The sequence below is a fragment of the Falco punctatus genome, assembly GCF_963210335.1.
Source record: "Falco punctatus genome assembly, contig: scaffold_22, whole genome shotgun sequence".
Lineage (NCBI taxonomy): Eukaryota > Metazoa > Chordata > Aves > Falconiformes > Falconidae > Falco > Falco punctatus.
The window spans coordinates 1594189-1608481 of NW_027660223.1; the positions used below are offsets into that span (position 1 = coordinate 1594189).

A 14293-nucleotide genomic window follows, 5' to 3' on the forward strand; every position below is an offset into this window, starting at 1 on the left:
AATACCAGGCAGCACAACCAGCAAAGCATTTCAAAACAGACTAAAACTATAATCTCTGATTTCTTCCCTCATGCTCCAACTTGCCTCCTGAATGGCACGGGACTCCTGCAGAAATGACAGCACAGACTGTGCATCTGGTGATTTTGCATTTGGAAACTGATTGAGATTTGCCACCCATTATTGTATGCAGAGGGATACATGCAGTTTTTCCCTTTTGTTACTTCCTGACTTCAAAGTCTTACGTTCCAATTCAATCCTCTTTTCTCAGATGCATGTTATGCACATGACATACTGCACCCGACTGAGAACAATTAAGCCCGCAGTTCTAAGTGAAATACTCACCTAGTCCTCTAGCAACTACTGCACCTCTGAGAACTCAGTTCCTTTCTTCTGAAGGACTCCAGAGAAGATCAGGTTTTAAGACTTCCCTGAATACACTGAACGTCAGGTGACTTGAGGCTACAGGCAGTGCCACTACAATTAGTCTCAGTTGTTCCCTAACTGGTGATTACAGGAAGAAATATCATAAAGAGATGTGCAGCTGGATTTAGTAACAGGGAGGTTATTCTTTTTTTCCTGTTTCTTCTTCAAAAAAAGAAACCATAACTGTTAAATCCTTTTCTTTTAAACTAGGACAGCTTTTTTCCTAGAAGTGGGATGGTTTCCTCCTTTGCCTTTTTCTTCTTGTAACATCTCGCTCCCATCTCTCTCTCATTTTCCCCTGCCCTCACGTGCTCCCTGCTCCCTGTCCCTCTTGTTCCCTTGTCCTGGCTTTCTCCTTACTTCAGTTTTGCAGTGGATCCCTGAATTTCGCCTCCTTTCTGCTGCTTGCGTGCAGAATAATCCCTGCAGGTGGTACAGTACTAATTGCCTCCCACGTTCTTTAGGTAGTGTTTTGTCCGCCCCTCTGACACAAAAAACACATTCACAATGATACAGAAAAGTTCATCTCTTAACTGCCGCTGCTACGCATTACCTACACACCGCTTTGTCTATTTTTGTTTTGTTGTTTGGTTTGGTTTTTTCTTTTTCTTAAACCAGGTGCAGTATGTAGACACGTTATTTTAAATGGATTCTTCCCAGTGTAGGTGGGACCACTGAACCAGGGTAAGGCTTAAAAGTGAGCGAATGCTTCTCACATCCATTCAACAACAGAATACGCGAGGGACAGACACTGACTGAACAGGCAAGCTTGCCCATGCCTCAGTCCTATGCTAGGTGGGAAACGGATTACAACGACTGACATCTGTTTCCAAGTCTCATGATATCACGTTTACCATTCTGTGAGGGATGTGCTATCATGCTGACTGCTAATTACAGGGCACACTTTGACCAGAGGTATTGCAGAGGTTGCAGCTTTTGTACAAAATCAGAAAGCTCTGTAGACTTCCTGAGGAGCAGTTACATATAACACCACATAGCAGGACCCACAAAATCAAATGCCTCCTATGCACAGCATACGTCCCACACTCAAGTGAGAAGTTACGTGTCCTGTTCATACCATCCTAGTTTTGAAGCATCCCTTTGTTGGTATTGTACTAAAACAAGTTCTAGTGAAGAAACTGCTAGCATGAACATCAGTGAAGGAGGAAAAGGTGTCTCAAACAAAGATGTCTGATGGGATTTTGCACTCATCATAAAGTTAGGTGTTTTAAAAAAGGTCATCCACAGAATGGCTTGGGTTGGAAGGGACCTTAAAGATCATCCAGTTCTAACCCCCCTGCCATGGGCAAGGACACCTTCCACTAGACCGGGTTGCTCCAAGCCCCACCCAGCCTGGCCTTGAGCACTGCCAGGGATGGGGCATCGGCACTAAATTTTACTGAAGAGCTTCTTTGGCAGCTTCCTATGCCACAGTATTCTTCATCACAGTTTCTCTTGCAAAAGAGAACTTGCAAAAAAAACCTGTTATGCAGTTCATCATTTAGAACTCAGTATTTTTTGGTCTTTGAGCGCTTCTGGAAATTTTATAACCCTAATGACCAGAAGTCTTCATTTCTACCACCTAGTTGTATACTGGTTTGATGAGCAATTTGGTTTAGCATATTAGAGCATATGGTTTGGAACTAGAAATGGATTCTGACTTTAGACTGAAAAGCACAACCTTGCTTACAGATACTCTTCAACACTAGTTGAGAACAGTATTTAAAAACGCTTACCTTAGCCACATAGGCTTCAACTCTGTTTCTTGATGGTAACGTATTCACGGTTGGGGTTAGGAAGCTTCCTCCTAGATTTAGACTTCTATTCAGTGCCAGATCGTTGCTAGTATGTCCCAGTTCAGTTGAATACAGAACTGGACCACTGACAGCGCTGCTTGCAATTAAAGGTTTGCTTCTATGGCACTCCTGAAGGAGCTTAGCATTGGCTTCTGCTCGTCTCTCATTAGCTCTGAAACATTCAGAAGCATACAAAGAATTATCTTTGGTAATAACACCTCCGCAAAGTTACCCTCCAGGTCTTTGACTATTATTTGACTTCTCAAAGTGGAAGGGATTAAGAGAGTCCAAAAAAAACGTCCATAATTTGATCTGAGGTTTTTTGAAGAGCCTATTTCTAGGTAGCCACACTACCTGCAAGAAGCAGCAAGAGTTAACCAATACTTTGGACTTCTCAGCATTAAGGCCTCAAAGCAGTCTGTGCACACCGTGTGTTTACATAGCTCTTCCTGAAAGGTACATCACCTGCATAAGAACTCTGGGCTACCCTTCCTTTCCCAAAGAAAGCTGAAACCTATGACATGCGGCTAAAATGGAAGCCAAAAGATTTTTGTTGTTCTTCACAGCACCAAATGCCGTTCTCTGAAGGGCCTATCCTTATTCAAGCAGTAAAGGACATGACATTATCTTTTCTGCCATACTTAGAGTAAGAAGAGGAGATTAGAGACTGGCAAAAAGGCTGCCTGTTAAAACAAACTCAACTTCAAAAATATCCTATTAATGCCCATGATCGGTGGTGTTACTGCTGGAACACTGAAGAGAAATGAAGATAGTTCCAATGAACAGGGGGGACCCTTAAGGTACTTTCATCACAAATATGCTATCTTATGCATAATGCTGACCAGATGTAGAAAAGGTATTTAACAAAGAAAACTGCTTGAGGAAGAAGTAGTATCTTATTATCACCCCAAAAATGCATGGACTTACCCTTCTAGTTTATTTCCTAGGCATCTTCCATTTTTAACTTCCTCCAGGTACAGGTCTTTGTACTTTTCCGCTTCTGCCTGTACAGATTCTTTTTGAAAAATACTGTCTCGTTGGGTATTTTTTATCCTGTCCAATTCACGTTCGAGGTCTCCAATTCTGTGGTCTAGCTGGTTTGTCAGCAAAGCATGACGACTGGCTCTGATTTGTTCTAATCTGTCCTGGGAGGCTGCCTGCATCTGAAGTAGATACACGCCTTCAACCACCGCAAAGAAAAAGAGAACTCTCCTCGCCAGTCAATTGCGTGCACCCAATTTCAAGGGCCCAGCTCTATTCAGCGAGGCAACTGTGCCTCCTCACTGCCATCAGCGACCAGGGCACAACCCTGGAACTACCACACTAAATGATTATTTTCATTCAGAAAGAACCCCCATCTTAGCACTATTCTTCATCAAAGCTACTGATGAAGGAACGCTATCTCTGTAGGACAGGGCATAGCATTCCTCAAAGAAATCATGGAGATGCCGCACCCCCAGCCCCCACCCTGCAGCTTTGGTGACTTCTTTTCTGAGCGTTGCCCCTTGTGCAATGACTAAGGAAGATGTGTATGCCTGGCTGTGACAACTCTAAGTTGCAATACCCATTCAAGGATAAACAATGAGAACAGACCAGTGGACAGTGATACCCCTCCAAGAACTGCAAAATGAAAACCTACCTTGGCAAGTTTTTGATTCAGGGCCTGCAGGCACACTGCACGCACATGAAAGCATCTTGCCCAACCATATTCCCTTCTCCCACTGCCCTTCAGGAAAAACAGAAGTACAGCGTAACACATGGAATCAGGCACCACCCCCCGCCCCTATAAAATGACAACCAAAACAGAAGTCTATAACAGACACACATAAGAAATTAACTTACCTGCAAAATCAGATTGACTTCTTGCAGTTTTTGTCTTATTTCTTGTTCAGCTCACTCTTCCACCTCTCTTTTGTATTGTTCTATTTGGCTGCGATCCACCATGTTAGTCTCCATATGGTGTTTGAGATTAGCCACCTCTTCTTTCAGCTGGCTTTTGCTCTTTTCCAGTTTTTCATGGCTCCCACGCATGGTGGACAACTCCTCTCGCAAATCATGATTTTGTGCTTCTAGCTGCATGCCTTTTTTAGACTCTATCTCCAGCTGCTGGGAAAGTTCATCAACCTGTAGACAGGAAAGGGGAAAAAAACAGGGAACTCAGAGGGATCTAAAATTAGTCAAATCTGTGAAAATTGGTAAAGGAGTTGGCCATCAAGACTATTTATCATCTGCTGATTCAGTGTTAAAACAAAAGTGAAACCAGGCTCTTCTTTTAAAACAAGAACAGCTTTCACATAATTTCTGACAGCATTCCTCAGGTTCCCATCCTTCCTCAGTTCTGCAGTGGGTCACAGACCAAGAGGTACCAAACCAGCAGCATTACACCCGCAGGGCTAGGCTGAAAAGCACTAGGGCTATTCTGCTGCGAGATGTTCATACAATCATAGGAAATCAAACACACCCATACCCAGTTACATCACAGCCACATTCTGGTTTCATCAGAAAAAAAACCATGTATCATGCTTCAGAGGAACTGTCACATGCTGTCACACGGTCAAAGCTTCGTCACAGAACTGACAAGGCAAGAAACGGATACCCTTTCCTTCCATTACGCTAACAGATCTGGAAATAGTGGTTCAGAACACCGCTTTTACAGCACTGGTGGCAGAAGACAGTCTCTTTAGGTCAAAGCTACAGTTTGTTTTCAAAAGATTTCCAGGAAATATCAGAGTTCCCATAGGTCCCAATGGTCAACTACAGCTTCTATCCCCTTCTTTCCCCCTCCAGAAACATCCATCGTCTATACCTATTAACCATAAAACATGATATCCCATCATCTTTTATTTTTAAAAAAGAGGGGGAAACCACCAGAGTCAACACTTGAAAGTCTCTAAAATACGTAGAAACTTTACACTTATTTAAAATTGCCCAAACGTAATTCCATTCCCTGTCATTCAAAATAGCTCTTCCAACAGGAACACAAATATGCTGCTAACCTGTGAACTACAAGTGAGCCACTGTCAAGGCAGTTGACTCGTTCTACAATAATATCTTCTAAAAAGGAGCATAACTTTGAAACACAGCTATCTCAGTAATGAGCGGAGAAGCAGCTAAAAGGTTCCATGCTACCGAACAGCCAGAGCAACCTCAAAAGCATTTGTGGGTCTCCATGACAAGGGGAAGACGGACTGAGTCAGCTACTAGTAAGCAACAAGTTACAGGGTTTTTTCCGCATCACCTCACACTGCATCGTGCCCTGGGAAGCAAAGACACCATTCCGAAAAGCAAACCCCCAACTGCCTCCTGCTCAACTCGTGCCCGAGACAGGCTTCAGGGGGTGACCTTGGGCAAGGCCAACTGCACAGAGTTGTTCCGAGTGATGGTGGCGTTACTCCCCTCTCTTCCGAGAGGGAATGCATCCGTCGGAGCCCGACGATGCTGCCACGGCCTCAAGCTGCAGCCAGGCCTGTGCTGGGCCTTCACTGCTCTCAGCCCTGGCCCTCACCCATGGACGTGACGTCCCAGTAGGACTGCAGACCTGCCCATCCCTATGGACCGGCCTGGTGATCTGCACTCTTGGAGGACTCTGCTTACTGTCCCCAGAACTCTTCTGCTCTTCTTGGTGAGGGCCTGTGGGGCTGATCCCTGGCCTGTGTGGTCACAGACCCTGCCAGCCTTGCTGTGGCTCTTGCTTTGCCCTTCCTCTGCAGGACAGCCTACCCCTGATGCGCCCTCGCAGATACTGCTGTGTACGTAACACTTCCATCTTTACCCCTAAGAGCTACATCAGTATTACAGTCGCCTACTACTGTGACCATAGAAGGAACATCAAAAACCAGCCAAATAATTTCAGAAATACAGCCAAGAAAAAAGTAGTCAAAATCAACAACATGAAAAGAAGTATAAAGAAAGAATAAAGGTTACAAAAGAAAAACCACCACAATAACCCAAACAAAATAAAGCTCACCTTTGTTCTTAATCTGCCAATTTCATTGACCATTTTCTTCACTTCTCCCTGCAAATTAAGCTGGGACAGTCCCCCTCTCGCCTCATACACCCTTAGTTCCTTCGTAGCTCTGCTCAGCAGCCTCTTCAACCTGCACAGCAAACTAGTCATGAAAACAATGAAGCAAAAAGAAACAAAACTGGACTTTTTCACATACTCTCATGTAAACAGCACAGACACAGCTTGCTTTATCTTTAATGTACTTGACGCACCAGGAATTACCAGGAAAAAACAGTATTCCTGTGCCACATACACTTGGAGAGTCCAGATTTCACCTGAAAAGAGGAATGAAAGACTCCCTTTTTCCCAGGAGAACTGCAGGGCAACCTGCATCTGCAGTTGTTTTGGCAGCTATTGAAAACCAGGGGCTGGTGTACAGAAGTACCTTGCAAGAACTAACACGAGGCTGGCATCTGCTCACAGTTAGGTACACCTATTTTTACACTAAAGTTTAATAAAACATGACTCCTACGCAGGGATACCTCTTCACCACGCTAAAAAGCCGTACCTCTTACAGTCTTTCTGCAGATCGAGGTTTCTTTTCATTTCTTGGGCCAGACGTAGTTCAACTGGGCGTTTCAACTCTACCAGCTTCTTCACTTCCTTTCTTTCACTCTCGCACTTTCAAAAGAGAAAAGAAAGATGTATCGCACACACAGAGCACAGGAAAAATACCTACGTACAGTCTGTGCATCTAGCGCTCTCCACAGAGAAGCTGCCGGACGTCTCTATCCGTTAGCCACGTTCCACAGAATGCCATGGGACGGAATTCCCGAGGCTATTCCATCCATCCCTTCAGGTTTCACATCAAACAGACCAATATGTAACTACAGAAACAGATGCCCTCGCCTGAAGCAAAGGCCATCCTCTTCTAGACATAACAGGTGGAAAAGATGCTGGAGAACACTTTTGGCAGTGCCTCTGCTCATAGTAGGGATTATGTAGGTATGCACTTCATGGGAGAACATCGATCCATCCAAAGCTTTCATGGGATCTTCCACCAACCAGCAGGCAGGGGCTTGTGGAGGAATCTGATCTTTTGGAGTTCTTCAACATTTTATTCCCCTCGGCCATTACCTCCACCTCTTCTGTGTGGGCATTTACTTAGCCACATGCTGGTTTTCCTCCTCTTGGTGTTTTCTCAGCCACACCAGAGGAGAGCTGGCAGCTGTTTTGACTTTGTACTTCCATTTTCCCTCTACAGAAAAGGAGAAAAGGGGAAGGCCGCCCCTTGGCAACTGGCAGGCGCTGCTTGTTTCCCAAGCACTCGTTCATTTACCCAGCATTCCTTCAGTATGTTTTTCTGCAAGGCTTTTAAGCTCCCGCTACGCTGAAAACATACAGCAGCTCCTCCATACACGCACTGGAAACATCAAGCATTTTAAACCTGCCTAGAAACCAAGGGGTCAGAAGATGACCACACAAAATCCAAGGAAGAACTGGGAACTGTGGCCTTGCTCAATGTGCTCAACTGATAGCAAACCACACTGGGAACTCTTCCCAACAGAGCCACTCCAGAGCTTACACAAAGATACCCATCTAGCTTTTATTTGCTTCCTCCGTGACCCCCAAACAATAAGGTACTCGCAGCCTGAATGGCAGGGATAACAGAAAGCAATGATATGTAAGAACCTGACCAGAAGGTGCATGTGGTTCTCCTGGGTATTGCCTCGGTGCCCGGAGAATTTTCTGGGCTCACCTGTTGCAACAGTTCAGCCTTCTCCTCGTCCGGCTGAGCAACGCGCTCTTCAAGGTGGGATCTTGACTTCAAGTGCTCCTCCCACGTGCTGTGCAAGTCCTTGGATGTCAGAGCCAGCATGTTCTGCTTCTGCGTCTGTGAAAGCAACAGTGGCAGAAGAAAAAGTAAGGTGGCCGGAAAAGACAAGAGTGCAGGAGAATGCAGTAACTCACACAGAAACAGGCCTAAGCTCTCCTCCACCCATCCAAGACCTATGGCCAAGGTTGATGTGGAGTGTAAAACACACCTTAGGAACCATAACCAAGAACAGCAGCTGGAGCTGGTGGGAAGAAGGAATACTCTAGAAGCGACAGGATGAGGTTACAACTTTGGGGGATAAGATGACATGCACACACACACACAAAATCACCCTACAGCTTTCCTGCAAAGCTCCTCTGGTTCCCTCTATACTTCAGTTTTCGTAAGAACACTGCAAAAGGTGGTGCAAAAGGACAACATTCGCTCCTACTTTCAACAGCTACACTCAGATTTATTCATATAGTTAAATACATTATGTACCTTAATTATCAACTTTCTTTCCAACTCCTTTTGCAAGCGCAGCTTGTCTCTCTCCAGGTCACTGTGGTAGCGTGTAGTAACTTCAAGTGAAGCTTCTGGCATAGATTGCTTTTTAGGTGCATCAGCAAGCTCCTGCTGCAGTTGTCCAAACATGCCCTAACAAAACAGTTAAATTAGCATGAAGAAAGTTCTAAGAACATGAAATACGCCTTTAACTTATTTTATTATACAATTAGACCTGTCTAGATTGAACCCAAAAGTATGAAATTTTGCCTGCCAGCAGCAGGCATCTGCATGGATGATGACCTCTCGTCATCTTTCTCAGCTGAGAACCTTTGACTATCAGCAGCTGTTCACAAGGATTTCTGTTTCCTAACACATAAAAAAGGCTCAGGTATTGTTCTTCCTTGAACAATACACAGGAACACACTGCCATCAGGTATTTTTTTCCTAACAAAACCCAAAGAAATCTGTTGTGATCTAAGAGCCACAGTTTGACTGCAAATATTACTCTGGTGACTGAAGGCAGGACTTTGTGTTAGATTGTTCTTTCTTCTGTTTCTTCACTATACAAATACAATTAAATGAATACAAATATCTGAAAGCTCCTTTGAGATACACTTTAAGGGTATGTTGAATCACATCCTCTTGTAGTCTTCTTACTCAGCTCGTTTTAGAAGTACTGATAGATTAGGTTTACAAAAATCTGCATAGCTCATATATATATATAGCTATATCCATATACACACACTCTCTCACATGATCTTCAAAAGGAACCCATTATTTTGGTAGTAAGAATACAAAGCAAGTCACAGTTTACAATGATTGACAGTACTGCTGGAGTGTGGCTACACATCATAAAAGGGAAAGCTTAAGGTCACCGTCTGACATGAACTTTGAGGAACAGGCAGGCCCCTCAGAACACTCAAAACACATACAGAAATCAACAGCTGGACATTACTAATACTCTTCAATCTTGATAGCAGCTTACAGAGAACCTATTTTTTCCCCTCTATAGAAGCTTCATATAAATCTATCCCCAACCACTTCACTTCTCTGTACCTTCATTTCTCAGCCCTCGTGTATTGGATGGTTCCTCCTTTTATACCACTCTCATTCATGTCATCAGTGCAATACTTACATCAACACCATCAAATACTTAAGACTATTCTATAGGGCATAACATGGACTAAGGAAAATAGATGAAAAAAAGTTCTAGAGAAGAATCACCTTTCTTGATCAAAGCTTAGACTTGGATACCTTTTTTCTGTTCTCTGCTTAGATCTGAGGACTAATATCCCCGTTGCCAAAACTTTCCGCAATTCCGAGAGAAACATAACAAACCAGAACAAATCAGTATTCTTTGGTCCCATGCATGGAACTTACACCGGATACATTGTAGGAACAAACTAATTTCAAGAATGGACAAACTTTAAATTGTTCTTTCTATGCATATACTTTACCTGTCTTTCTACTACGTCAGTCTCATATTTAAAGACTTGTTCCCTTAAATCAGTACACTTGGCATTTAAATCCTTGTTTCGCTCTTCTATTAGATAAACTTGCTTTTCTGTATCAGCTCTAAGTTTGCTGAAAATGTCATTAAAACAGTGCTGCACATAATCCACTATTTTTTCTTTCATGATCCTCTTGTTCTGCATCTCTTCCCATTGCTGATGGAGTAAAAAGGTTTTCACTCTGGAGCTGGGCCAATCGCTCCTGCAAGGACTCCTGTTTTATTACAAGTTTGCTTACTGGATCTTTCTCAAGTTGTCGAGCATGATCACATTCCTTTGCCCGACACTGGCCTTGACTTAATTCTTTTTTGCCATTTCTAAAAGCAAAGCTTTTTCTCTGAGCATTTGCTTCAACTGGTGAAGCTCATTTTCTAGCCTATTAGCTTTGCTTTTAGCTTTACACAGCTGCAGAGACAAGCTCTTGTTGGTTTCTTGCACGCCAGAGAGGTCACGATGGAGCTCGACTTGCAAGCAAAGGCATTCATCACGTTCTCTGTGAAATCTTCGTTCAGCATTGCTTTTTGATGACAAATGAAGTTCAAGTTCTTGAACTGCAGCGTTCAGGGAGGAACGAAATGATTCAATTTCTGTCTCTAGTCTGTCTTTGCTTTTGTTTGTCTGCTCAAGTTTGGAAGTCAGCACTGCAGATTCTGTCTTTAGTAAGTCCAGCTCCGTGTTGAACTGAAAAAACATTTGTCTTAACGCTTCCTTGTTCAGTTTAAGTTCCTTTTTGAGAGCTTCATTTTTTTCTTTCAAGGTCTCATTTTCCTTTAAATATTTTCCTTCTTCCTCCTGGTGCCTAAGTCTTACTTGAGTGAGTTCTAGCCTTAGCATAGCAATCTCATCTTGTAGTAACTGATTCTTGTACAACAGATCCTGTTCTCTGTCAGTGCTGGATTCCTGAAGGACAGGGAACATGAATAAAGACCCAATTGGGAAATGAATCTACAAAAAACCTGCAGCAATAAACTGCATTTTAACATTTCTAGTACTAAAGCATGACTTCAAAGATGAAGTTTCAGGCAATAAGCTACTCTGTGAACCCATGCACATGTACAATGTACGTACACAACGGAAGTGCAACATATCCTTAAAACCTAAATGAACATCCCAAATATACAGTTACGTTTTTTTCCCCCCTTAAACCAGCAACCAAAGCTTTTAAAATGACAGCGCTTTCTTGTATGTGCATGCCTTTATAATACTGCCTTTAAGGTTGAATTAGGTGTGCTACAGATCTGGTAAACACAAGGCCAGAAAGGGTATTTTCCTTCTCAAATGTCTTCTGAACACTTATCCTTTTGTGTTACTGGAAGTTAGCTATAAAACTCAATCACCCCCGGAATGCAATAGTCCTGTATATTTCCTCTTTATTGTATGTATAACTTTTTTCCACTTAAACACATTCACCCTACATTTACTGGGCAGCACAGCCAAGAACAAAAAGGCTTCCAGGCACTGCACATTCTTTAGGAAATTCAGTAAACTCTTTTCAAGATCTTTTTTAATACAGTGTTTATGATTGCTTTTTCTCCTCCAGTTACTCTAACTCTTACAGAGAGTTGAATTCATTGCTGATATTCGATCATAAAATTTTAGTTATGTGGAGGTGGAAAAGAAAGGCATACTTGAAGTAAGTTCAATAAGGGAATAACTAATTTAAAAAAAAAAAAAAAAAAGCAATGGAAACACAAACACTGTCAAACAACTTTCTTCCTGGTCAACCTTGCCATAGGCAGCTAGGTGTTTCACTGCTAGAAAGCCTAAAAAGTGATGACGAAATGTCTGTGAAATGACAAATAACAGATAGGTTAAGAAACGGTGTAAACAGTGTCTTCTATTAGTTTCCTACTTGCACAAGTAATTCAGGTACATACAGGAGTGATGCTGCTTTCCAGAACTTTTAGACATAAGAGAAAACAAGAAAGGTATTTACCCAGATAAGTTACACTGGTAAACAGTAAATAAACCATCAAGAAACAGAAAAAGTTATGTAAGATTTATTATGACTTTAAAACAAACATGGTGAAATTTAATTTATTAGAAAAAAAAATCTGCTTACCTCTGATTTTTTTCCTATAGATCTTCTTGTCCCTTCTTCTAGTTCCATTTGTCTCCCAAGGTGGTTGTTCAAAATTCCTTCTTGAAGGGCTCTGGCCCTCTTTTCCTGAGAGAGCTGTCTCTGTGTTTCATCACGTTCCTCTTCAACCTACAGTAATACAATAAAACTGCTTGCATCTGAAGAAAAAACAGAGCTAGCAATACATCTTCCCATTCTCCCCTGCATACTTGAAAACATTTTTGATTCCCCACCGTTATGATAATCCACCTATAAATAAATAAATTTAAATTTTCTTATGAAAATTTAAGAAGGCGAAATACAGGATGTTTTGTAGTAATTCAAAAAAAGGTAAGGCTTTGCCTGAAACACAAATGAAACCTCAATTTTGAAAAAAGAAAAAAGGAATAATAAACTGCAAAGGAAAAAAAAAAAAAAAAAGAACAGCCCAATTGTGAACCAACTGTACTCTACTGTTCTCAAAATCTGACAATTGTTATCCAACGCCTCTTCCGTGAACAAAGCGCCTCCTTCTCTAGGCATACTGGAATACAATTGAAAAGAAGCAGAAAATAAGACAAAGACTTTAATTCATTATTTAATATACCTGTTTCAAGAGCTTTCTCAGTGTTCTTAACTCCATTTCTAAATTCCTAGAGTGTAACTCAAGTTTCTGTTTCTCCTCCATCTCTTTACAATATTGATCTTCTTTCCTTCGGAGGTCTTCTCTCATTTTCTCACACAGCACTTCTACTCTGAGCCTCTTTTCTTCTTGTTGTTTCAAAGAACATCTGGGATTTAACGGAGGATTTGAGAAACAAAAGCACTGATATAAAAGTAGATATTCCACATGATGAACTTGCAGAGACAACTCAAACCATAAAAAATGTTAAATGTTTTCAGAGTTCATATTTTTACTGTACTTTTCAACTTTTTAAAGAATTCTAACTTCATTCCGTTGTGCATGGTATCAGTTGTACAAGATAGAGAAAAAAAACTTTGAGTGATTTATCCGTTATTTGTAAGTTTGTATAGGGAAACACACACCAGTGTGCACACTATAATAATAAAATTAAAAAAACCCATCTTCATATTACAGCCGTTTTGTTGAAAAAGGAGTTTGTTGTCTTATCAGATCAAAGCATCGTAAACTTTTACTATGGTTAGTATACATTTTCTTAGTATAGTGAGCATTGCCTACATATTACGGATTCAGTGACCAGAAGTAATACTGGTGAATCAGCACGCCACTTACCTATGGCAGACCCGACAATTTTTCAGCAAGCCTTCTGTAAGTCTAAAACAACTGCTGACCACAGACAGAACAAGCAGCTTCTGTTTACTCAAGAAGGATGTCAGTGTTCAAAACCAGATTCAGAAATGCATGGGGTTTAAGCTGAATACGATTAAAAACAGTTTTAAACCTCAGTTGGATCTACCTCTGGGAGAAACTACAGCAATTTCATTTTGAAGCTGACTTACAAGGAAAGCCTTATGGAAGGTCAGCTTCTTTACCAACTGAAACAATCAGCAATGAGCACTGACATGGTAAAAAACGGACCATGGTGTGCCCACGGTACCCAAACAAGAAAGCAGCTTTGCGTTTGATCATTATTTTGACTATTTTTTCCCATATACTCACAATAGTGGACAAAAAAAAAAAATTAAAAAAAAATCAAGTGTCAACCTAAGGGAAGAACTGCCAATTGAAAGCCTGCTTTAGAAATTCCGCAAAACAAGAATCAACCACCACTAAAATCACTTGAAAGACTGACAGAAACATTTGTATTTGAATGGCGTATATTGCAAGGAGAAAGCTTTACATGTAATTTCTAGTGTAATTTCGCAAAAAGTGTAACTTTTGAAAGTATAAATTTAACGCTGCTTGGAGAATTCACTTAGAATGAAAATACTACTTCTTTATACTTGACAGATGTTTGAGGATTTTGAACACCTGCTGAAGTCAAACCCAGGCCAAGCTGGGACCGGCCTCTCTTCCTCGTACCCCCCTCCCCCGCGCTGGGAGGCCCAACTCCCCCAGGCCCAGCTCCCGCAGCCTCCCCTCACAGGGCTGGTGCTCCTGCCCCCGGGCCAGCCCGGCATCTCCCTGCCGACCTCACACGGACTGGGCAAGATCTCCTGGGCTGGGCGGCCAAACACCGGGCCCCGGGCTCGAGACACAGCTCAGCAAGCCCTGCGGAGGGGTGGGCACTCACTGCCCCCAGGGCCCTGGCA

General features: G+C 42.2%; 1 protein-coding gene across 5 annotated transcripts; it reads right to left on the reverse strand.

Annotated features, from left to right (window-relative positions):
* Positions 1 to 3134: 3134 nt before the first annotated feature.
* On the reverse strand, positions 3135 to 10916 carry LOC308057534 (uncharacterized protein). 5 transcript variants are annotated; one of them, XR_013925317.1, is made up of 4 exons: positions 9946 to 10916; positions 7925 to 8059; positions 4062 to 4343; positions 3135 to 3382 (listed from the first exon to the last, which is right to left on the reverse strand). XR_013925317.1 is itself a non-coding variant. In XM_080411619.1 (3 exons), the coding sequence occupies exons 1-3, from the start codon at positions 10141 to 10143 to the stop codon at positions 4113 to 4115; spliced, it is 564 nt and encodes a 187-aa protein (XP_080267745.1). In that variant the 5' UTR covers positions 10144 to 10916; the 3' UTR covers positions 3501 to 4112. The 5 variants fall into 5 exon arrangements, 1 of the variants encoding a protein (XP_080267745.1); XR_013925318.1 differs by having other exon boundaries at positions 3365 to 3382; positions 3859 to 4343; XR_013925320.1 differs by lacking the exon at positions 3135 to 3382 and adding an exon at positions 3502 to 3945.
* Positions 10917 to 14293: the final 3377 nt, after the last annotated feature.

Bases quoted from the DNA above. Each gene is read 5' to 3' on its own strand.
- LOC308057534 (XM_080411619.1), bottom strand. From the start codon at position 10,143: ATGCAGAACAAGAGGATCATGAAAGAAAAAATAGTGGATTATGTGCAG. The intron at 8,060-9,945 runs GTAAAGTATATG...TTGCTTTCACAG, and splicing joins CTGACGTAGTAGAAAGACAG to ACGCAGAAGCAGAACATGCT. The intron at 4,344-7,924 runs GTGAGCCCAGAA...TCCTGTCTACAG, and splicing joins AGGCTGAACTGTTGCAACAG to GTTGATGAACTTTCCCAGCA.